Source organism: Homalodisca vitripennis, chromosome 2 (genome assembly GCF_021130785.1).
Source record: "Homalodisca vitripennis isolate AUS2020 chromosome 2, UT_GWSS_2.1, whole genome shotgun sequence".
Taxonomy (NCBI): Eukaryota; Metazoa; Arthropoda; class Insecta; order Hemiptera; family Cicadellidae; genus Homalodisca; species Homalodisca vitripennis.
In genome coordinates, this window is record NC_060208.1 from 85,914,113 (window position 1) to 85,936,938 (window position 22,826).

Sequence of the window (22,826 nt, forward strand, 5' to 3'; positions counted from 1 at the left end):
GTATATGGTATTTTTAAGATTTGTTTTCTTTATACTATGATAAAGGCCATAAAATTTGAAATAAAGTCCATGTATAATATATGATTCTACAATAAAAACAAACTTGGCATTATATGTATAAAAAAATGCTAGCCCGGTACCAACATTTTATAAATTGTACTTCATGAGTTTAGAAATTACATAGTAATGGTGCAGTTTTCACAATAGATCAAATAAAAAATCAAGATTAACACAAATAAATATAATTAGCAAATGTAGCAAAAATAACTTGCTTACATTTCTTTTGTATGGGTGTCAGCAACTTTGTAAAAACCAAAATAACCCTATTATATATATTTACACTGAAAACTCTCATTTCTCGCTTGGATACAACTTAAATCACTATATTTCTTTTATAAAGAACTGTATTAATAAGTTACTATTTTAGTTTGTTTTTACTTAAATGCCTGGTTTTCGACACACAAACAACAAGAATGGCCGTCACACAACACAATACATGTCTGCTACGTCGTGATTGGAAGACAAAATCATCGCATAGGTACTTCAGTATTATCGCAGCCTGCTATTTTTGGACGAGTTTTCCTTATTGGAGACCAAAATAAACTTCATTATTTTTTTTTTTTTTTTGTTCTCTTAGGACAAGAAGCTTATAAATTGCACTTAGTCCTCCTGTAAGAACCTTTGCGCTGTTTCCGGAGTGACAGAATATTCAGGATGGGTAAGGAAGGTTAGGGAGTAGGGGCTGCCTCCTATTGAGATCCATGAGGAAGAATTGGGCACTACATCTCAAAGTCATGTCCCCCTGGAAGAAAAGGAGGCCAGCTCTGAACCAGCGTCTCCAGTCAAAATAGGCAGGGTGGCATACCCTTGGTGAGGTTAGCAAGAACCTCTGAGGTTAAGGAATAAACCCCACCAACTCCAATTATAGTCATCTCCCACAGTAGATTAGACCTATCGAATTGCCCTTGAACCCCAGAATCTCGACATATGCGGTTAGTGATGTGCCGCTCCTGGACATCCATAAGGTTGCCCAGATTAAAGTGACACATCGGTTTTTGCTGTGCCCAGTGGTGGGTTCAACTGGAAGGTATAAACCAGCCAGAAGTGATCCCTGCTGGGTATTTCATTGTATGTTCCTAATACTTTCTTTCTTCCATAATGAATTGAAAAATACTCAATGAGTCATACTTCCTATCGCCAAATCGCCTGCAAATAGGCCTAGACTAGCGACCCTTCAAGTAGGCCTATACACACTAATCACCTGTCACTTTCGAAGAATAAATTGTTGTTATTTTAGTTGTTGTTTTCATTGATTGTCATAATGACTTGTAAATTTCAAAGAGGGTTAAATAAAGTCTGTTATTTTTAAGACTATAGTTTATTTTGGTCCCCGATAAGGAAAACTCCTCCAAAAATAGTGGCCTCCTGAAAATACCAAAGTACCCAAAAACCATATCTTTCACAGATCAAAGAGTAAGGAAACAACATAAAATTCCAATTTAGCAATAGTTTTGAACCTATTGAATACAGCTATGTGGTTATTTGGCCAAAATAAATTCGAAACATCAAATTCCGACGTTAGCACTATATACACTTTTTGTACCGTCAAAATTAGCAACGCTGCGGCACTTAATGGGTTAATATGAATTAAATTTTTAGCAGGATTTTCATAATAATTACTAATCAACATTATTAACCCATTATACATAGTTGCTCTAGAAACATTGATTGTCACTAAGTCTCAGAGACTGGGTATGAATAATTCATTCAGAAATCCGTTTTTAAAACAATGCTTTTGTTTAATGTGAAGGAAGTGTAATCTACATATATAAAAGATGTCCTTGACTGATTCATCAACGCCCAGCTTAAACCAATGAAAGAGAGACATGACATTTGGTACACAGATTTATCTTGTGCCCTAGAGGTGCACTAAGGAAAGAATTTTATATCATTTGATAGATTCTGTTGAATGTAATCATTCAATGTAAACTTATTCCAGTACTCAATATTTACCTCACGATATGCTGTTTCAAGGTATCATTGATTCCCGATACCACAATTCTTTTCACTTGATTCCAATACAAAATTAATCATAAAATAATCAATAAAATCAACAGAAATCTTTTGCAATACGATAGAAAAGCAATAATATTTTCTTTATACCCTTTCATCTACAGACATAAAAATGAAATGTATTTCGTTGTTAAGCACCTGATGAGAGCTTGAGCAATGTTATGTTTTGTTTTAAAATGTTAGTAATTATCCAAGTTAAGTTTTTATATAAAGAAAATTTGGAAATATATATAGAGTTCTCATGAAAATGAGAAATTTCTAGTATATTGAGAGTAGTAGTGTACTGCAAACAGTAATGACAATACAATTTTCTAACTTTTTCTGTAATTAATAACCAGTGACAAATTGAAACTAATGTATTCTATTCTGGATAAAACCTTAACATTGCTTTAAAATTCAATTCAATTAACAATCAAAATTGTTAACATGAAATGAAATATTTCTTTATTTGAGGCGAAATTAGGGCCCTTTCTTACATTTAACCTTGTATAGAAGCTAGAACAAAATATTCTTATTTTTAAATAATATAATAATAAATAATTTACTATAAACATTATTAATATGAACAACAAAAAGTACAACTTTATTTAAGAATGTATACTAAAAAAAATGTATTATGATAAAAAGGTATATAAACACATACTCACACGCAAAATAATAAGATGTACTTGTATATAATGAATATTAGAAACACTATCCTCACACACTCTACTCATACCAGTGTAACCGCAGCGAAGAGACCTATGACAACCCCGCCCCAACCATCCACTCCAGATAGTGCACCCTCAGTGACGCCACGAACCGAGGACGACTCTCTAAGGATGTTATACTATGAGGAAGGGAATTCTAAAGACGACATGCCGTTACTACAAAAGACTTGTCATATACAGCAGTTCTGTGCAACGGCATGTGGAGCACAGACAAACTAGAGCGAGTTCTATCCACATCACTTTAAGAGACAAATTGGAAATCGTTAAAGAAATAATATGGAAAGCCAGAATTTAAAATTGAATTGACCAATGTTAATATTGTCATGTCGTTCATCACACTGTTAACAGTAAGAAAAATGAGGCAGTATGAGTACTTTAACGAACAACAATTTTATGTGAAGTGGCAAAAACCTATGCAGTTTTTTTCAGTGAATGCAATGATGCAAAAACTTTCTTACAAGTCTCTGTCACTGCATCAGTCCAGCTAAGAGTACAACTTATTATCAGCCCTAAGTACCTAACTTTGTTTGAAGGTAATTTTTTTTTTTTTATTTAAAACACCCGAAGAAGAGATCAGATTGCAGATCTCGAAATGTAGTGTTACTGATTTCTTGTTTCACTGAATGATGGCAAATGTCCGGAAAAATCCTATTTCCTTCCTAACTTTATCGTAATAAGGTAGTACAGTTCCATTTACAGTAATTTTATGTATAAAACAACAAAAAATCTCCTTTTTTATTTTGTAAAATTGATCAAAGATCAAGAGCGGTAATGAGATATCACAATTGGTTTAGTTTTTCATGGTTTAGTTTAAGTCCATGTTTACTAGTACATTTTGTATGTCAGAGTTTATCATGGTAATGCCATCATCGATTTGGTGTTTGTTAAAGTGGACATATACATATCTGGAGGTCATCAGCATACATGTGGGACTTGCAGTGTACCGGTACCATGCTCAAGTCATAATCGTATATCGTCAGTGACTTTCAGTAAAGCAGTTTCAGTACTATGTCCTGTTCGAAATCCGGATTGTAAATCATTTAGAACGTTATTTCGTGTTAAATAATCAGTAATCGTGGAGTGCACAATTTTTTCAAGGCCTTTGGATAGAGTAGACAGAATACTAATTGGTCTGAAGTCTTGGCAAGATGTCGGAACTGAGGTCTTGTTCAATGGGCGGCAATAGCAGACTTCCAAAGTGAAGAGAAAATACCCTGTCTCAGTGACATGTTGAAAATGTGTGTGATTATTGGGAGGGTTGCAAAAAAAGTTTTTTTATTAATTGAATTTTTATGCCGTCAGACCCTTCAGCATTACTGCCAATACGGCGAATGGCTTTCAAAACGTCTGATTACTTACAGGTTTGAAATTAAATTTTTCATATTCGTGCCGATTGATAGGCATATTTAGAAGTTCTTTAGCATAATCCGTAACTTAGTTTGTATTGAGAACATGAAACAAAATAGTCATTAAGATCATTTAAGGGTAATTGGATGAGAGGAGAAGCGCGATTTGATTTCAGCGCACTCTCAATTCTTACACAGAAAAGAAGGCATTCTTTGATTGGGAATGTCCAACCATAGAATTTGTCAGCGTCATTACAGTCTATCACTCACTTAATAAAAAACTATACAAAACACTAATCATTAAAACTGAACTACGGAATACAGGTCACAATACGTCTGTTTTTTTATCTCGTCCGCTAACCACCTACGACTGACCAGAGGGTCTATAGCCAATGGTGATCGTCACCTCAATGAAACCTATTAGGAGTCCTATTGGTGTACTCCTACTTTGTTTTAGGAATCAAGGAGGTGCAATGAGCCTCTGGCCATACATATCAAATGGAATCAAAAAGCAATGCATCAGATACAACATGCAAATCTTTTAGGGTTGAAAAAAGCATGGAGGGAGCAGTGAGTGTTTTGCACCTATGAGGGATATGATACTAATTAGGTTTATAAAACGTTGTATTATTCCTACACTGAACCAAGAAAACAGGGTAACTTTGCGAACAGAGACTAGAAAGCAAGAACCCTCACTGTAATGTACAAGTTTACAGATACTTATACTCTCCAAGAAAGAAAATTAAGAATACAAACGAGGACAGCTGTAAGCCGGGTGTCCCAAAAAACAGGCAGATGTGTCCTCTATGAATTTATTTTATTTGTATTTATTTTAGATGTGATTTTTTGAATTTTTTTGAAATTTTGATTGCTTCTAGCACATAAACAATGAAATATGTTCCTCAAATGGGTATCACACCTCTGTTGAGAAAGAAATAAATTGCATGTGAAGCCGCAGGTAACTGCTAGTCTTAATATATAAAAGTTCTAAATTTTAATTCTATGCACTTGAAGGCTGTATTTATAATTTGTCCTTGGAGCTTGTATGGCTAGCTCTACTGGCCGCCGTCATTTTGTCAGAAGCTCGGATTAATTTTGCCGTAATGTTATCTCTGCTCGTATGTCCAGCTGTACTGGCAAAGATATTATATATGTCCATAGCTCATAAGGCCAGCACCACTGGCCACAAAACATTGCAGTTATTTTCTAATATTCTCTTTGTTTTATAATGAGTGATGAGCTGTTTTTTAGAATAATTTTTAGGGAAAGCAGTAAATGTTGTAAGAAAGAATAGTAAATGTAATGTAAATTATACAAAGAATATAATTCTTTTCTAAACGTTGAATATGCAAATAAGACGAATATCGTGCAGTGGGCCTATAAACTGAAGTGATAGAAACCTAGAAAAGTTTACCTAGAAGATGTGTTCGAACTATTCTTGACTACACATAGGTGTGTATTTTTAAAGTTTTATTCCGTAAAAAAAATGTAAAGACAGAACAATGTAAAAATAGTTCATGTCTGAGTATAACATAACTATAAATGTCTTCTTTGAATTTAATAGGGTTGATTTTAGCAAATTATAATGTTTAAAAACAATAAATCTCATCAACAGTATTGACGAATAAAGTATTTCAAATGGATAACAAATATAATAATACCATGTCTTGACGAAAAATAGCTCAGAATATAATCTGAATCTCTCCACTGCCTTCAAGGATTCATTAAACACTATTTTCACCATTTGGGATGTTAGAGGAAGCTTCTACAAAGAGCATTCGACATCTGCGTAGGATCTCTGCATCCTTAATTATCAGTTGCATTAAAAAACAATTCAAACCCGTATTTGAACAATAGGTGTATTTTATTATTTATTTATATTTATTATTTTTCAAGTAAAGGTTGCAAATGATCAAGATAAGATGGACCAGGCCCTATATAATTTTTTGATTAGCAGATCCAGGGTTAATGTACATAATCTTCTGAGAAAATAAAACTCTAAAAGCTACTGATTTACATACATTGAGATTGAACTTCTGCCTCCAGGGTCCAGCTTTATTGTACTCGAACTCTCCCACAGTTATACCATTTTCAAGATCTTGTGACCGATGGACCTGTGGAAATGTTTACAATTTAGTAATGATAATGGGGATGAAATATGGAAATCAAGCATTAGGAAGATATATTACGGACCAATTAGAAACAAAGCCATTAGAAAAGAGAGGTCAGTGAGTTAAGGATAAAATAGAAACCCAATATATCAAAACAAGACACCTCAAAGATCTTTGAATAGGGACTTACGATATGAAATAAAAGTATAGTTAGAGGTTACTTTTATTTTCCTCCTACCAAATTGTCAGATAAGTTGGTTTAAATCTTTTTATTCAGTGTTACATTAATTATCTGTTTATGTTTTTTCAGAAAATAAACTTTTAAATAACTATTAAATAAACATACACTGAATCAATGGAAAGACTGATAATGTTTGTTTAAAACCTTAAATCAAATAAAGCATAAAAAGGAGTTTAATTCAACCTGGACGAGGTATGGCATTCTTTTTTATTCTCTTATTTATTTACAGATAAGCAACTTTGACAATAAAAATACAGGTCCAGTATAATAAATATTACAACATTTCATAATTTACCTTATCAAGTACATTGCTTAAATAAATTAATACTCATTCAGGACTCCCTGATTTAAAAGTAAAGGTAAAGGTTTGTTGTATAGAGGTACATTAGGTGTTTTCACTTAAGAAAACTAGTTAAGATATCTAAATGCTTGTTTTGGTTACTTATAGGATAGTTTCTATTCAATACAATGAATCAAGTAGCTATCTTTCATTTAGTAATAAGGGCGAGCATGACATTTTTATAAAAGTAGATGTACACCATTACAGTCGTAATAGGACTCAGGACGGTGCAAAACTACTTTACAGATCGGCACCTGGTCTTTATGATATCAGATAGCAAATGCAGGAGAGAGTCACAAGTGGTGCTGCTCAGGGCTCGATCTTGGGCCCCGACTTTTGGAATGTTTTCTACATGAAATTTTGGATTTGCAGATGTCCCTGGAGGCTTTCATGGTGGGATATACGGATGACCTTGCTGCAGTAATTATTGCTTGTAGTACAGAAGATGGTAATGTGACACGTGAGCTGGGCTCCGAGTACATGGGCTAACACAAGCGAGTGAAAAGACTGAGTTAGTTCTGCTCGCATGAAAAAGAATTTCTACAGCCATCTAAAACTCCAAGCTGAAAGTGTTAAAATACGTAGAATGCAGTGAAGTACCTTAGTTGCTGTCGGTCCACGGTTATTTTGGATCGTACCTGCACAGGGTGGGGAAATGGGAGTTGCCCGCTTGCGTTTTTGAAGATTCACTTTGGGATGACTCAGAACATACCTACTTTAGGTGCAGATGATTGACAGAAGAAAGAAGAGAGCTGTTAACGCAGCTGCAGTAAGAAGATATCCAACCACAGACTACCATTGGAGTTATGCTCCGAGGATAGGAATGCTGGAATATGGTACCCAAAAACATGGAACAATTCCTAAGGACGAAATAAGTGACTCCAGATCGTGAACAATTAATCTAGGAGAAAAGGAAAGCAAACGAGAGCTTGAATAAGGCTCAACCTAAAAGTCTAACCCAAAGTATTGGGAACACAATTTCCAGGTTGGTCCAAGAAGAGGAGGGGATGTTTTTTTAATGGGTATGCTTTAGGTAAACACCTGTCGGAAAGCCCCACATTTGTTTGTTTGGTTGCGGTAAGATCAAGCGTTAATGCAGTCATACATCTTTTACACCCCCTATTGGAAAAAAACCATGAGTGAATTGTGAATTTTTAAGTAAAATTTAAGGACAATAAACGTAGGTAAATGCTAAATGCAGCATTTGAATGTATGTGTATTTTAGGAGAGAAATGCACAGATGGCAAATATAAAAAAATACTGTACTGACCAGAACTTGGAAGAGTTTTGGAGCCGAAATTATGTCGCCAGAAGGAGACAAGGTGACGGGTATGTGGCTGATAGATACAGAGGATAACAGGCTAGGGCGGATCAAACCCAACACCAGTCTTCCCTGCTGGCCCTTGAAGGCCCAACAGTCCCCTACCTCCAATATCAATCCCTGAAACACATTTACACAATAGGTATTGTAGCTGACAGATACAAAGGCCACACATTAGGGTGGATTAAACCCAACACCAGTCTTCCCTGCTGGCCCTTGAAGGCCCAACAGTCTCCTACCTCCAATATAAATCCCTGAAACACATGTACACAATAGGTATTGTAGCTGACAGCTGATACAAAGGCCACACAGTAAAGAGGATAAAAAACCAACACCAGTTTGATAAAGTTTGACAAAAGGATGCACTCACTTCCAAATGATGACTCCAGACCAGTATCGTAAAGGTTTTGAAGTTTTGTTGCATTTTTTACAATAACTGGTGGTTGTTTGTTTGAAAAGGCTGAAAATTTATCAGCTATTATAGAATATGCATCTTTTCTTTCTAGTAGTTAACTTTTAAGTCTGTGAATAATAAGGTAAAATGTTTCCACTTTAACCCATTGAGGAAGACAGACGAGTCTGACTCGATGTCGCTCCTAGCGGACTGAATGCAGACACACGAGCCTGACTCGATGTCTGTACTGCGTTGTTACTTACCAACATAGTTCTATAATTTTTCGAAGATATCGTTGGCGTGTCCTTTGTGAACGTTTATACTGTCTAACAAAATATAGTTTTAGTCAGTTGGCCAGCCTGTTGATTCCCTTTTTATATTATTGTAAAGTGTCATTTGTTTGTTTTGAGGCAGTCGACGCCCTTTACTGTGTGTTTGTGTATTGTTTGTAACTTTTTGGTTATGTGCGCATAATGGATCGTGAAAATTTACGTTCTTCTGAAGTGAACCGTTATTTAGATAGTGATTTTGAGTTTGATTCCGAAAACAGCAGTGATGAAAGTGTTGAGTACATAATTGTTCAAGCTTGACCAGAGCTTGTAAAGTTTGCACTTCCCACAACAAGAGGTCTGAGACTGCTTGGATGTGCGACCGGTGTCAAGTTCCACTGCATCTTGAAAAATGTTTCAAGGATTTTCATACCAAGCTAAACTACTAAAATCCTGAAGAAACATGTGTATATAGTATAAATAATAAGACTTAGTAACTACAGTTATCCAGTGTTTTAACCCTTTCCGCTCGGAGCGGTAATGTTAGAATGTCCACAGAGATCGGATGGGCAGCAGTGTTGGCCACCGCCATTTCCTCTAGCGCGAGCATATATTTTTAGAGTTGCCGTCCTCAGAGATCGGATGGTCAGCTGTACTGTCCGTTGAATAATCCTACTAGCGCTCGGATGGACAGCAGCGTTGACCACAAGTTATAAACCCCTTTTTTTTATTCTGACGAATTTTTTTATAATACAACGCATTAAGATCAATCAGCTGTTTCATTACAAAGCTTTGAAATTGATCATCTATTCAATATTGCATTCTAGGCTTTCGTTTTAGCGCGCTTTTAACCACATTGTCACTAGTGAGTTAACCTACACGCATTATTAGAACGGATTGTTTATTATTCTTAGTATTGCGCAATTTTATTAAATATTAGTGTAAATGAAGTTTTGTAGATATCAGTGTAAATATATCAGTATTAATACCTGGTTTTACTGGTATTATTAATTACTGGTATTAGAGCTTGTTGGCGATGTAAGGAACACAAATAAAAAAGGAAGACCATCCCAATTACAAGACATTTCCCGACTAAATGGGAAACTTCATCTACCATATCCTCTTGAAGGTAGAAAAGTGAAGAATTGCGTCGTGTGTAGCAGCAGAGCACAAGGCGGCACCAGGAAAAGAGTGAAGTTTTATTGCAAAACTTGTGAAAATGAGCCCGGTCTTCACATTGGTGTTTGTTTTGAAAAGTACCATTCATCTCAGATATTTCAACAACAAGATGACAACTAGCCTGCAGTTAAATTTGTATTCGGAACAATAAAAAGCAGTTAAATTTTATTTTTTATCATGTTATAATTATTTACTGTCACATTATTAATACTCATTGTAACTCATGTTAGTTTATAGAAATATAACATTTCCATTGTAATACTTTTCGACTACATTATTATTTACCTTTGGACCTTTAAATCCATTTAACTTTTTAAAAGGCACAGTATCAATGACGCGGCGAAAATAAATCCGAGCTGGTGGGGACGCAACAGTGACATGGCTGCTGTGTGCACGCAGGCGCCATAGTGGACAGCACCGCTGCCCATCCGATCTGAGTGGACAGTACGCGCTAAAATAATACGAGCCTATGAGAAGCATTCATTTCAATGTAGACTAAATTCCATGGCAATCTACAACTGATGATGAAATCGCAAATGCAGAACCGTAAGTGATCACAAAACTTATTGTCGCATGTTTATTTTTACAGATATAAATGTAAGTTTTTGTTTCCACGTAAAAATGTAACTTTTTTTTTGTGAACCTTAAATTTTATAACAGAGAGTAAGAGTTAGATTTTATTAACTTTGGCAGACAGGCCTGATCAACCTGGAAAATCCATATCAGCTGGCTATTAAACAGCTGCAGCTCCAGTTGGCCAAACAACAATTGACTCCTACTTCCTGTTGGACTTTGTGACTTACTGACAGGCTTCACGAGGCTTAACCTCTCTCTCTCATGGCGATAGTTTGAAGATTGTTCAGTTGGAAATTGAGTCTCCACGAGGTTATCTATAATGTCTTTACCTACATTGCTCCCTTCCTGGCCCATTACTGGATTGTTGCCAAGGTGAGGTATTTTAATATTCTTTTTAGTCAAATAATGTGTGCTACCAAGAAATTATAAATACTTTTGAATCCAGATACTTGGAATTAGTTTTTCTTTCCTCAACCAACCAGAGTAAATATATTAGTGAAATTAAGAAGCAGAAATTACTTGAGCCTTTATTAATTTGTAAGTTGTACTCATAAATATAAATCCTTTCAGATTGTAAATATTAACATAGTGTTTTAATGGTTCATATTTTCTTAGATCCAAACATATGTTGTTACAATGGATAGAACTTTTATTTTAAATAATGCATTTTAAATTACAACAAAATGTACTTTAGGTAATATATAGTGTTGTGTGGCCTATAAGTTAAAAATTATCTGTTAGTCTGTTTTATTTTTGTTGTTGTTTGTAAATTCAGGATAATAAATGTTGGTAATTTATGCTACGTGCTTTGTCAAAATGTAAGTAAGAAAAGGCATTTGTAGAATAGGAAACAAATATGAAAAGATGTTTTCAAGTGAATTCTTTTTAAAGCTTATTTTAGTTAATAATTTATTGTTGGAATTTAATTAACTATATATCATTCTATGGACTACTGTAGATTGAGTAATTGATTAATAGTTAATAGCTGGGTAAATTTACATTACAAACCGATTATATATCTCTCAAAATACTTCATGATAAGATTATTTCACGGAATATTTAGGTTTCATTGTTATTTTTGTTAACATAAAATTTTACGTGCTATTCTGAAACAACTATTATACATCTTTTAGTGTCAAATATTTTTGTAGATTCTATTGTCTGAATTGTGCTCAGGGATTTGTTCGGGAGCGGTTTGTGTGCCTCCACATAGGTCTGCGTACCACTACCCACCCAGTGCCCGTGCCATACCTGCTACTGTGCCTTCCTCCCTGACCGTGAGCCCTTACGGAGGCGTATGGTTGTGATCTACGTACTGATAAGTAGAACTTTAATTGTTATACCGACTAATTGACGGATTACCTCAAAATAATAAGGATTAAACTGGTACCAGTAATTTATAGGCCTAGGCTAACTAACTTGCCTCCAGTGAAATTGACTTTACCTCGGACTTGGTGAAATTTATGAAATATTTTCACTATTCAAAGGACATTGCCTGTGCTCTACATCACTGCAGTTACCTACAAGAACTTCAGCGTAGTTGAATAATTACTTATAAATATATTGTTGTATTGGGTAAATACTGATGTTTAATGTGCTTTGTGTAAATATATGTCTAGTTTATGTAAGTATTGTTTGATTGATATCTATGGGTAAAATACCAGAAGTACTAGTGGCCGGCCAAGGTAATGTTGTTTAGTGTATAATTACTGGTGTTTAGGGTATATTGTGTTGATAAATCTAAGGGTTACCTGTACCCTCAGACTGTTGAGATCCAAATACAGAAATGTTAATCAAACCTTTTTCCATGATATGAAATGTAAAATTACATCATTTTAATAAATATTTCATTTGATAAATGTTTCTTGTGCAATAAAAAAAGGCTCTTTTCAACTCGTTTGGGTTTTCATTATCAGCCTGTATAACTTGTCATATCTGGCAAAATGATTATTAAGTGATTAGATTTAAGCCAAACAACAGGCTCTTAGAATTTTTCTAAACTTAATGATTACATTGAATGAATTTAGCTTTCTTACATGTATTTCCTTTTCTTAGATTTACCTTGTATTTAACTCACTCTTACTTTAGTTGGTTACAAGGTCATTAATTTTACAACATCATCCAGTAACGGGTCTTTTCCTTGTTTTGACTCCGTTCTCCTACCACACTACTACTGGAAACAAGGTGGCGCCCTCGGATAGTACCGTTAACAGTTAACTCTACTACGCCGTTAACTTGTGAAAACCACACCTCCCCTTCCCACCCCCCTAGACTGAGCAAACTGGGACCGCTACAATTGGCGCCCAACGTGGGGCCTGGCTTGTGTGGGGACTATATATATTTGTGAATTTATTTTTCTTATTCTGATGGTGATTGATATTGACATTATGGTTGGTTAACTTGTTGTATATTGCAACACTTTTGTTGGAACTCGTAATTATTAGTGGTTTTGTTTACTGACAGTTACACCTCTATTATCTTTTCTTAATTTGTGTGAGTGTTCGTTTTTCACTTTGGAATTTGGTTTCTGCTGTCACCATGAATGCATATTATTTACGTCGTCATGAAAATGAATATGAGTTGAAACTTAGAGGTTTAGCTACTACAGGAAATGCAAATACAAAGGAAGAGCAAACTGGGACCGCTACAAAAAACATTATAAAGTTTCAGAAAATATACAGTTTAGATGGCTTAAAATTTTTTAAATAGTTTTTATAGCAAATTGCTTTTAAAATTTAAAAAAAAAATTATAATATTTTATATTTTTTACAAAATTTTTTTTTATTTACAGTGAGCATATTTTATTTTTAAAGAACACAATGTTTTCTACAAAACAAAACAAAAATTATAAGTTTATCTTTAATAGAAATTATTTTATGGATTTTTTACCAATTGCCTGCAAAAGAGCTGATTTTAATTGCCTTGTACAGGTCAGTTCAGAATCAAGTTAACTATTTCCTTAATGGGTTAAACTTGTCTCTTTGTAAGGACAATTTCCATTCCACTCACTCTCACACCAATCACATCAATCTATTGCCTTCTTTTTATATACATCAAAAATATCACTGAGAAAGTTCATATTATCTACAAGAGAATCATGAAGTCGATTTGATCTCTCAGTGGACGTATCAACACTTTGACAAGTTTCAATACTTTTTCAAACCTTTCTTAGACATCGGTCCAAAACTCCAACATAAATGCAATTTTCAGTCTGTACATGTAATTAAAATACCAGTAGGTTAATCTGCTACAATTGGTTTTTCACATGGGTAATTCTCATAAATATGCAGGACTTCGATTACAGTTTCTCAGTTCTCACACAAGCTTGTGCAAGCGTCTTCACATGCATACCATCTTGTATCGAATAAACTCATTACAGTTTACATTTATGTACCTTGTGCTGCATTAATTTCTCCCAACGTCTTACAGAACCAGTAAAAATATGATATCTATTTTTTACTAAATTTAAAAAATGTGCATACCTTCTGGTAACAGCTTGCAGCAAATGTGTTCACTAAGTTGAGAGAATGTGCAGCACTAAAAATAAAGTGCTTTGGGGTTAATTTCTTTAATACGACTTTGTAGGCCGGAGTAAATCCCAGAAATATTACTTGTGTTGTCATAGCATTGTCCTCGACAATCATTGATGTTAATGGAATTGATTCTAAAACTTTCAACACTGTAACAGTAAATTTCTCCGATTTGTGTCCGGAATTACGAATAATTAGTAAAATCTGTCCTGTGAGATATCTGGGTTGAATCTACTATTGCAGAAAAGTATTTGATACTCTTGATATCATTAATAATAATCTTCTTAACTTTACTAGCTCTGGTCTTGAGATTTTCATGTGCGGACAAAATACAATGTTTTTGTCATTTGATGTGCCTGAAGTATAAAGTTTTGATTTCGTAGGAGCCAAATATTTAGAACCAAAAAGCTTGCATGGAGCACAGAAAATGGAACCACTACTAGGAGAGTAAACTATGTAGTCCTTTGACCTTATCTCCCCATTAATTAATTGACACTGAATAATATGTTATGACAAACATCTTACTCTTCTTATTCTGATTGCCACAACACAATATCACTTCACTATTCAACTATGGTGAGATCATTTACTATTCAATAGGATCATCGCTACTAAGTCCAGTGCCACTTAAATTGTCCACTGGCACACTTGTTTTATTACTATTGCTGGTTTTATTTTCAGGATCAATTTGCACAATATTTGAACATGGTTGAAACATTCTGAAACCAAGGAACTGGAGTAATGTTCTAATAAGTTTGTACATAATTTTGAGAATATAATTAAAAAATAATTGGACAAACTGAAGTTTCTGAGTTATGGTGTTTCCCATAGAAGGACATATTCTACTTGGAAGGTTTAGCAGTCTCACCTGTATGGTGGTCTGGGGTGGATAATGAGGCAAATTGATTTTGAAAGACAACCAACTGAAGACAGAGAGTGAAGCAGCTTCGATGTGTGATGTAGTGTCAGGCGTAGACAATACGGAACCAAAGTTTCCAGCGGAGGCTAGATCAGGTTCAGAAGTGAACAACTCTGAAACAATAAAAAAAAAATAAATAGTGCTAAAATATCACAAAAACTACCTTCTTATTATATACCAAACATAACGACACACAGTTTCCAAACAATTAAAGATTTTGAGGTTATTTAGAAATTAAGATTAATTAACTGGTTTCAGTTATATTTTTATACACAAAAACTAAAATATTTTGAAAAGAAAGCTTCATTGCATAGTTAGTTAATACTAATTTAACCTTTTAAGCTGGTTATTTTCTGTGACGGGCTACCCCAGATGTCATAGTATACTAGCGATATTGGGCCAAATTTGTAGTATTTTAGTAAAACAATTTATTTGAATCTAAACCGCCTGATTGTATATTTCTGTAGTAGATTGAGATACAAAATTTATCCTAAAGATATTTCAAAAATAATATGTTCAATAAAATAATGTATTATCTGTCAACAGTTCAGTTGTGAACTTATTCAATTACATAATAACATTTACAGAGCCTTACTACACTTACTAAACACTCCACTGATTTAAATACTACATATATGCACTATTAACGCGTACATAACCTTGAAATGCAACAACAACAATACATACATAGCACTATAGGTCAACCACTCGTAAAGAAACCTGCGCAGAAGCAAATTTCTGAGCAGTACCGCGCAGGAAGGGCCCCCTCTGGCGGGGAGTTGGGGTGGGGAGTGGGACCAGCACCTTCTTGTATCTGTTTATCAGCTGTGTGAATTTTGTCTCGCTTTCACAGTTTTGTTTACACTGCAGCTACTTTACCTGTTCTATAACTATATTGTATTTTTTGTGTAGGCATATACAAGTGTCGCAGTCTAAGCGTAAGATACTAATTGAACAGATTAATGTAGCCATGCATGTATCCAGGAAGCTTGCATTTCGTTTTGAGGTTAGCCGTGCAGTGGCAGTGACCATTAGAGATGTGTTGTTCAATTCGAACGGGTCAGTCAAGTGATCCGGATCAGAGTGTTTCAAAAGACCAGTTCACCTAGAACGTTTCGTTCACTTTTTCCTCCGAACTAAATAAATTTTATATTTTTTCAAATCAGATATTTTTAATGATCGGTAAAACTTACAATATTATTAAGTTCATTTAAGAACTCTTATCCATGAAAAATAGCTTAACACCATATGGAACTAACTAAAACTATAGAGTTTATGCATTAGGTTACACTAGGTCCTCAACATTGTTCAGTCGTTACTTTCGTTCACTGCTAACCGATTAAGAATAAAACCGTAATCATATAACTCAACGGGGAGAGTAGGGAGTCTCCCCATTTGTAGGGAATAACCTTACTTATGATAAATCAAAGCCATATCAATCAACCAAGTCCATTGATTAACATTTAAAATATTTAGTAATGTATCTGGTAACTTACAATTAAATTTTTTAAATATGTTTTAATAGATATATTTGCATGTACTAGATTCCTGAAATAATACATTTATTGTTATATATCTATCCATTCAATGTACGATATACTGTTTCTTCCTCTATTCGAACACTTTTTTACTAGCAGATCCTTTCGTTCACTCGGTCATTACATCCAGTCATTCATTCGTTCATTTTGTTCGGTCAACAGGATGACCGGTATAACACGCTCTAGCGGGAAAGCTCTGTAACTCTGTACTGACCGGTTCAACTGAACGAATCGCAGCAGTGAACAAGACCGACTGAGCTGGATCAATCAGATGATCTAATACAGCGAATGTTGAGAAGTGGTGGGGATACTGGGAGAGGGCGGCATCACAGCGTTGGAGGGGTATTTACCCCGACCTCCGTGAACTCAAATCATCCAGGGTCTTTTTGTAAGTGGTTTACCTATAACTCAGTCACCAATTCGCCCAGACAAGTGATCGTAAACAGCAACCTTTTTCTGATTTATTTTCGTCAATAAGATACATATAATATAATCCAATAGTGATTACTTGAGCTCTTTCATTGAGTGTGCTCTAAAAAATTTTGGTACAAAAAATTTGAAATAATTTGGTAAGGTATCCCTTGTCAGACTGGCAGTGAGTGTAAAATTTAGGGCAAATAGTGGCTAAGTGTTAAACCATTCAGTGAACTTTAAATAGTGAATATTTAATAAACACTTTTAGAATGTATTAAACACATTTATTTTGGTGGTGTAACAAAAAACAATATTTTTAATTTAACTAATATTAAAAAAATTGTATTATATCTGTTTTATTTTTTAAGTAAAATAGATTTTTAAATATAAAATATCTTAAGAATTTAAATAGTTAAAACAAAAGGTTCTATAAACTTATACCGACTTAGTGCCACGATTTCATTGAAAGAGATTATCTATACAGTCTTATTCACAATGCAATATAATCTCGTTTATCTGGATTTTCCAGAATTGTTTACAGAGTTTTTGAAAAATTTTTTTTTGTTTTTGTTGGCGTAGAATGGGCTATAACTAATATGCAAATAAACAAAACTGTTAAGTTGAAAATGAGTAAGTAGTTAGATTTGCCATGAAAAAGACTCAAAGTATTTTAAAGTTTTGTATTACCTTCCCAAATTCCTCTTGGTGGTATGGCAATTACTTTAGTTTCTATTTCCTGTAAAAAATAAAAATTACAAAAATTATTTTTCAATTGATTACTTCATTACAACTATTGTACTACACTTGTTAGCTGGTAGAATTATGACAATTCATTAATAATTTAACAGGTATAATGAGAAATCTGTCAGCAAATGTTGAGTTAGATTTCATTGATTTGTTGAAGTTCAGGCTGGCAGTACTTGATATACAAGGTAGGAGTATGTCAATCACATGTTGCGTAACAGGATTCTTTGAGGTTTTAGGCAACATTCCAAGTCTATAGCTACATGTGTTACTATGTCACATGTTAAAATATCACATGATTGAATTCAGTTTGTTTACAAATATATTTATTCAGCTACTTTCTAATTGCCATGATGTTTACCCATAATATCAATGTAAAAATGTTCGCTAATGCTTTAGACTGACACGCACCTTCATCAAACGTAATGTTGCCCACATATAAACATATGTAAAGTTTGGTCTTGATATATCATGCGGACCGGCAGAAATGAAAATTTTCCAGCCCCTTCAGTGATAGGCTTTACTAACTTCCAGTCCAGGCTTTACTAACTTCCAGTCCACTAAGGAATTGAACTATCTGATGCTGAGATGGTAAAGGAAAGGGAAGGGTTGTCAATCAATTTGGGGAACTTTCAAAAGAAAAATACGAATCGTATTAAAACTAAAAAATATGTATTTAGGTTAGTTAAAGATGAATTCTTCATTCTCATTTTAAAAGCAAATTTTAATACAGTAGGAGGCATGTAGCTGTGCCCGTGACCAGATCAGGCCAAAGTTGTACAGTCATGTGTACAATCACCAGCGAGCAGGGAAGGTAAGCGGTGGTAGGGTCTAGTCTATATTAATACGGAAAACGCACATAATTTTCTTCCGTATTAAGCCTCACCACCTCCCTCACTGGCCAAGGTTGCAGGCAAAGCTATATGCCTCCTACTTAGTGCAGTCATTGAAGCGAAAAATACGGTCTTACCTCCGAATTTTTTTACTGTGAACCGATTTGCATGAAATTTTGGAATTAGGCTCATCTTACCCTTAACTTCAAAAGTGAAAATGATCTGAACTCTGCCTATTATTTTTAAGGGGTGTAAACAACCCCTTAATGGAAAAATTGACATTGAGCCATTTTATCGCTAGAAAACATGTCTAATAGTAAGTGATGAAATTGTAAAGTGTTTTCTAACACAATTACCTCATATTAAAATAATTTTCAACCCCTTGAAAATCTTACAACCCTTCCAAACAACCCCTAAATTGAAAAAATCACAAAAAAAAATACTTTGGTATGACATAAAAAGATGTAAGTATAGAGTAAGTAATATTTTATAATCTCTATAACAATTATCAAATGTTTAACCCCCTTTCAACCCTTGAAAGCTACCCCTTGATAAAAAATTGTTAAAAATTTTTTTGATAAAATGAAAAAGATTTAAATATTATTCCATACTCTCGAAAATGATTATCATATTCTTAAGCTTTTCTACCCTTAAAATTACCCCTAAATTAAATCAGTAAATAAATATATATGATTACATATTTAAAGATAATTTAATTTAGAGTAAAAAATTGCCATTTATTAAAGAAAATATTTACAAATTATATAAAATTCACTCAAATGTGTTATATACATATAAGAACGTTGGTATGTATTCATGCCTACGTTTCCAAAATATATGAGCCATATTATGTATATATATATATATATATATATATATATATATATATATATATATATATATATATATACACACACATTACAATAGTTTTGGGTCTCTATTATACTGCGTACTTTCACATTGCTCCAAATATTCACACTGCAAAATTTTCAGTTACTAAGTAGAAAAAAATATTATAAGTTTTTGGACCATAACTCCTTCAATTTTCATGCTATCACAATTTTTAAAAAACCATTGTAAATGTAATTAAGAGAGCTACAACATCCTTCATTGCAATATACAGGGTGAGTCAGAAATATGGTAAAATATTTTAAGACGTGATTTTAGAGCTAAAAATAAGAAAAAAATGTTATATGAAGGTAGGTCCGGAAATACTCCATTAGTGAGTAATGGCTGCCGAAAGATTTTGCTTTGTTTTCAGTTCACCTGGTGAAATTAGGTGATTCTGAAATGTTTTGGTATTACTTTTTAACTCAAATAAGGTGGATTTATAAGGAAAATACCTGAAAAATCAAATAAAACTAGTCTAGAGGTTGTAGTGTGAACGGTTTTTGAGAAAAAGTATGAAATTTGCCAAAAATCTAATAACAAAAATACCGTCTTAAATGTTTGATGTCCAATAACTTTGTTAAATGACCAATAAACACATTGTTTTTCCTAATACAGATTGTAGAGAATTTAATTCTGAAAACAACCATAATAAGCAAAGTTAACTACATGTGTAAAACATTTATGAAATTGACTCCTCACGTATTACACTACACAGCAAACTTTTACTGTTTTATAATAAGGAATGAGTATCTGATTGGTAACAGCTGGTGAAAAACAAACATATTTTTAGTTCAAAATTGTATTTTTAAATACAATAAACATATCTACGATTGCTAAGTCTCACCGGAAGATTAAAGATGACGCTCAAAATGACCTCCGTTATTTAAAATTCACGCGTTCAGGCGTCTTCTCATCGAGTTTCGGACCCGTTAAAAAACTCCAGGTGTCTGCTTAATGGTTTCTATTCCATTAGAAATGTTTAATCGGAGTTCTTCAATGGTATCTATTGGGGAAGAGTAAACTAATGTTTTTAAATGTCCCCAAAGTTAAAAGTCTAAAGGATTTAATTCCGGTGATCTTGCTGGCCATGAAACTGGTCCACCTCGGCCTATCCATTGATTTGTGAAACTCTCATTTAGGTGTCCACTAACAGCCAGAGAGTAGTTCGCAGGTGCCCGTCATGCATAAACCACATGTTTTGGCGCAAATGCAGAGGTACATCATCAAGCAGGTTAGGGAGCTCGTCTCTTAAAAAGTTAAAGTACACCACGCCATTAAGCGAGGGAGGAAGCACGAATACGAGTAAATGATCTGCTAAGATTCCAGCCTAAAAATTTACTGAAAACTGATGCTGTGGGCGATTAGGTTTGATAGCATGAGGATTTCTGTCTGCCCAAGTGTAGTTGTTATGGAAGTTAATGATAGCTGTTCTTGTAAAGTGAGCTTCATCGGTAAACAAAATTGTATTTAAAAAGTATGGATCAGCACATTTTCCCAGAAGCCATCAACAAAAAGCAACACGGGGAGCGTAGTCTTGTGGCAAAAGAGTTTGGACATGCTGGAAGTGGTATAGGTGTAACTGGTACTCGTATATTATTCTTCGAATACTAGATTGGCTGACATTGAACTGTAGTGACAATTCTCTAGTGCTCTTTTAAGGATGATCAGAAGTTTCATTAAGAACCAACTATGCTGAAATGATTCAATGCTGTATGATTCAACAGTCCTAAATGATGCCTGCATTACTATGCTTTGAAGACTTCAAAGAACTTGTTTCAGATAGGCGTTGATGAATAGAGGCAAAAAATCTTGCGCTAGGACACCTGCGGTTAGGAAAGTTCTCTTCATACAGACGTCTTGATGCAGTACTATTGTAGCGTCCCAAACCATACATTAAATGCGAGTCTGCTAATTCAGAGTTTGAATACACATGAATATTACCTTCCATTTTTAATAAATGAAACACACAACACAAAATCACTAATAAATTGATGAATACTTAACACAAAAATACAGTATCTTTACAGTTTGTGATTTTGTTCAACAATGAGGTGACATATGTCATCTAATAATAAATGCCCAGCTGATTATTTATTATTTAAAAATGTTTAAACAGCTGTTGATTAAATGATTAAAATGGTCAGATTAAAATGATTAAATGATGAAATGACCAGCTGTTACCAATCAGATACTCATTCCTTATTATAAAACAGTAAAAGTTTGCTGTGTAGTGTAATACGTGAGGAGTCGATTTCATAAATGTTTTACACATTTAGTTAACTTTGCTTATTATTGTTGTTTTCAGAATTAAATTTTCTACAATCTGTATTAGGAAAAACAATTTGTTTATTGGTCATTTAACAAAGTTATTGGACATCAAACATTTCAGACGGTATTTTTGTTATTAGATTTTTGGCCAATTTCATACTTTTTCTCAAAAACCGTTCACACTACAACCTCTAGAGCGGTTTTATTTGATTTTTCAGGTGATTTTCCTTATAAACCCACCTTATTTGAGTTAAAAAGTAAGAACAAAACATTTCAGAATCACTTAATTTCACTAGGTGAACTGAAAACAAAGCAAAATCTTTCGGCAGACATTACTCACTAATGGAGCGTTTCCGGACCTACCTTCATATAACATTTTTTTCTTATTTTTAGCTCAGCAATCACGTCTTAAAATATGTTACCATATTTCTGACTCACCCTGTATAGTAAAAAACCTTTTTCTCAAACGATGAAGGGTTAAAGGGCTTAAGAGAGACTGTGATTGCGCTGCCACGCGCTCTTTAAACAATCATATCTCCGTCAATTTTTGTTTGACAGAAAAAACAAAAAAACCAAATCGTTTGTCAGAAAAATACCTAAATTTTTTATCCCTACACTTTTATACGTATCTGTCGTCATTTTTGAGATATTATGAAAAAAGGTGGTTTTTTTTAAAAAATTTTTTTTTAATCGTGACTTTTTTGAAAGATATGTGTCCTGAAGCAGCCAAACTGATAAAATCTATCAAACTCTTCATAATAAAGTTAATTCTAGGCGGAATACGATTAATTTTAATTTTGGTGGAAATGGCATTTATGAAACCCATTGATTTCAAAGAAAAAACATTAGATGCTCCTCTTATTTGCAATACAGCTCACTTATTTTACGTGCAAAAGACTTTTAATAGCGCTCATTTTAAAGCTCATTTCAAGCACTACAAAATCCTTTTTTATTAGAATGCCTAAAATGCATCTGCTCGCCGCTAGATGGCATTGATCACATCGATTAAATTTCAGACAAAATAGAAAACGGCTTTGATCTTTAATATCTAGCTTAATATTGCACTTAGAATACTTTATAAAAAACCAAATTGTTCATTTTGTTACCTGCTACAATTTTGTTCTTTATA

General features: G+C 33.8%; 1 protein-coding gene across 7 annotated transcripts in view; it reads right to left on the reverse strand.

Annotated features, from left to right (window-relative positions):
* LOC124354307 (SUN domain-containing protein 1-like) overlaps positions 1-22,826 on the reverse strand; it is a 73,011-nt gene that overhangs the window by 537 nt on the left and 49,648 nt on the right. For 6 of the 7 annotated variants that reach the window (XM_046804657.1, XM_046804658.1, XM_046804659.1 and 3 more), the window contains 4 exons: positions 17,649-17,697; positions 14,959-15,122; positions 8,092-8,262; positions 6,151-6,243 (listed from right to left, as the gene is read on the reverse strand). In XM_046804657.1, coding sequence (XP_046660613.1) covers positions 6,151-6,243; positions 8,092-8,262; positions 14,959-15,122; positions 17,649-17,697 — 477 coding nt within the window. The remainder of the gene's footprint in view (positions 1-6,150; positions 6,244-8,091; positions 8,263-14,958; positions 15,123-17,648; positions 17,698-22,826) is intronic. The other variant, XM_046804662.1, reaches the window with a different exon arrangement.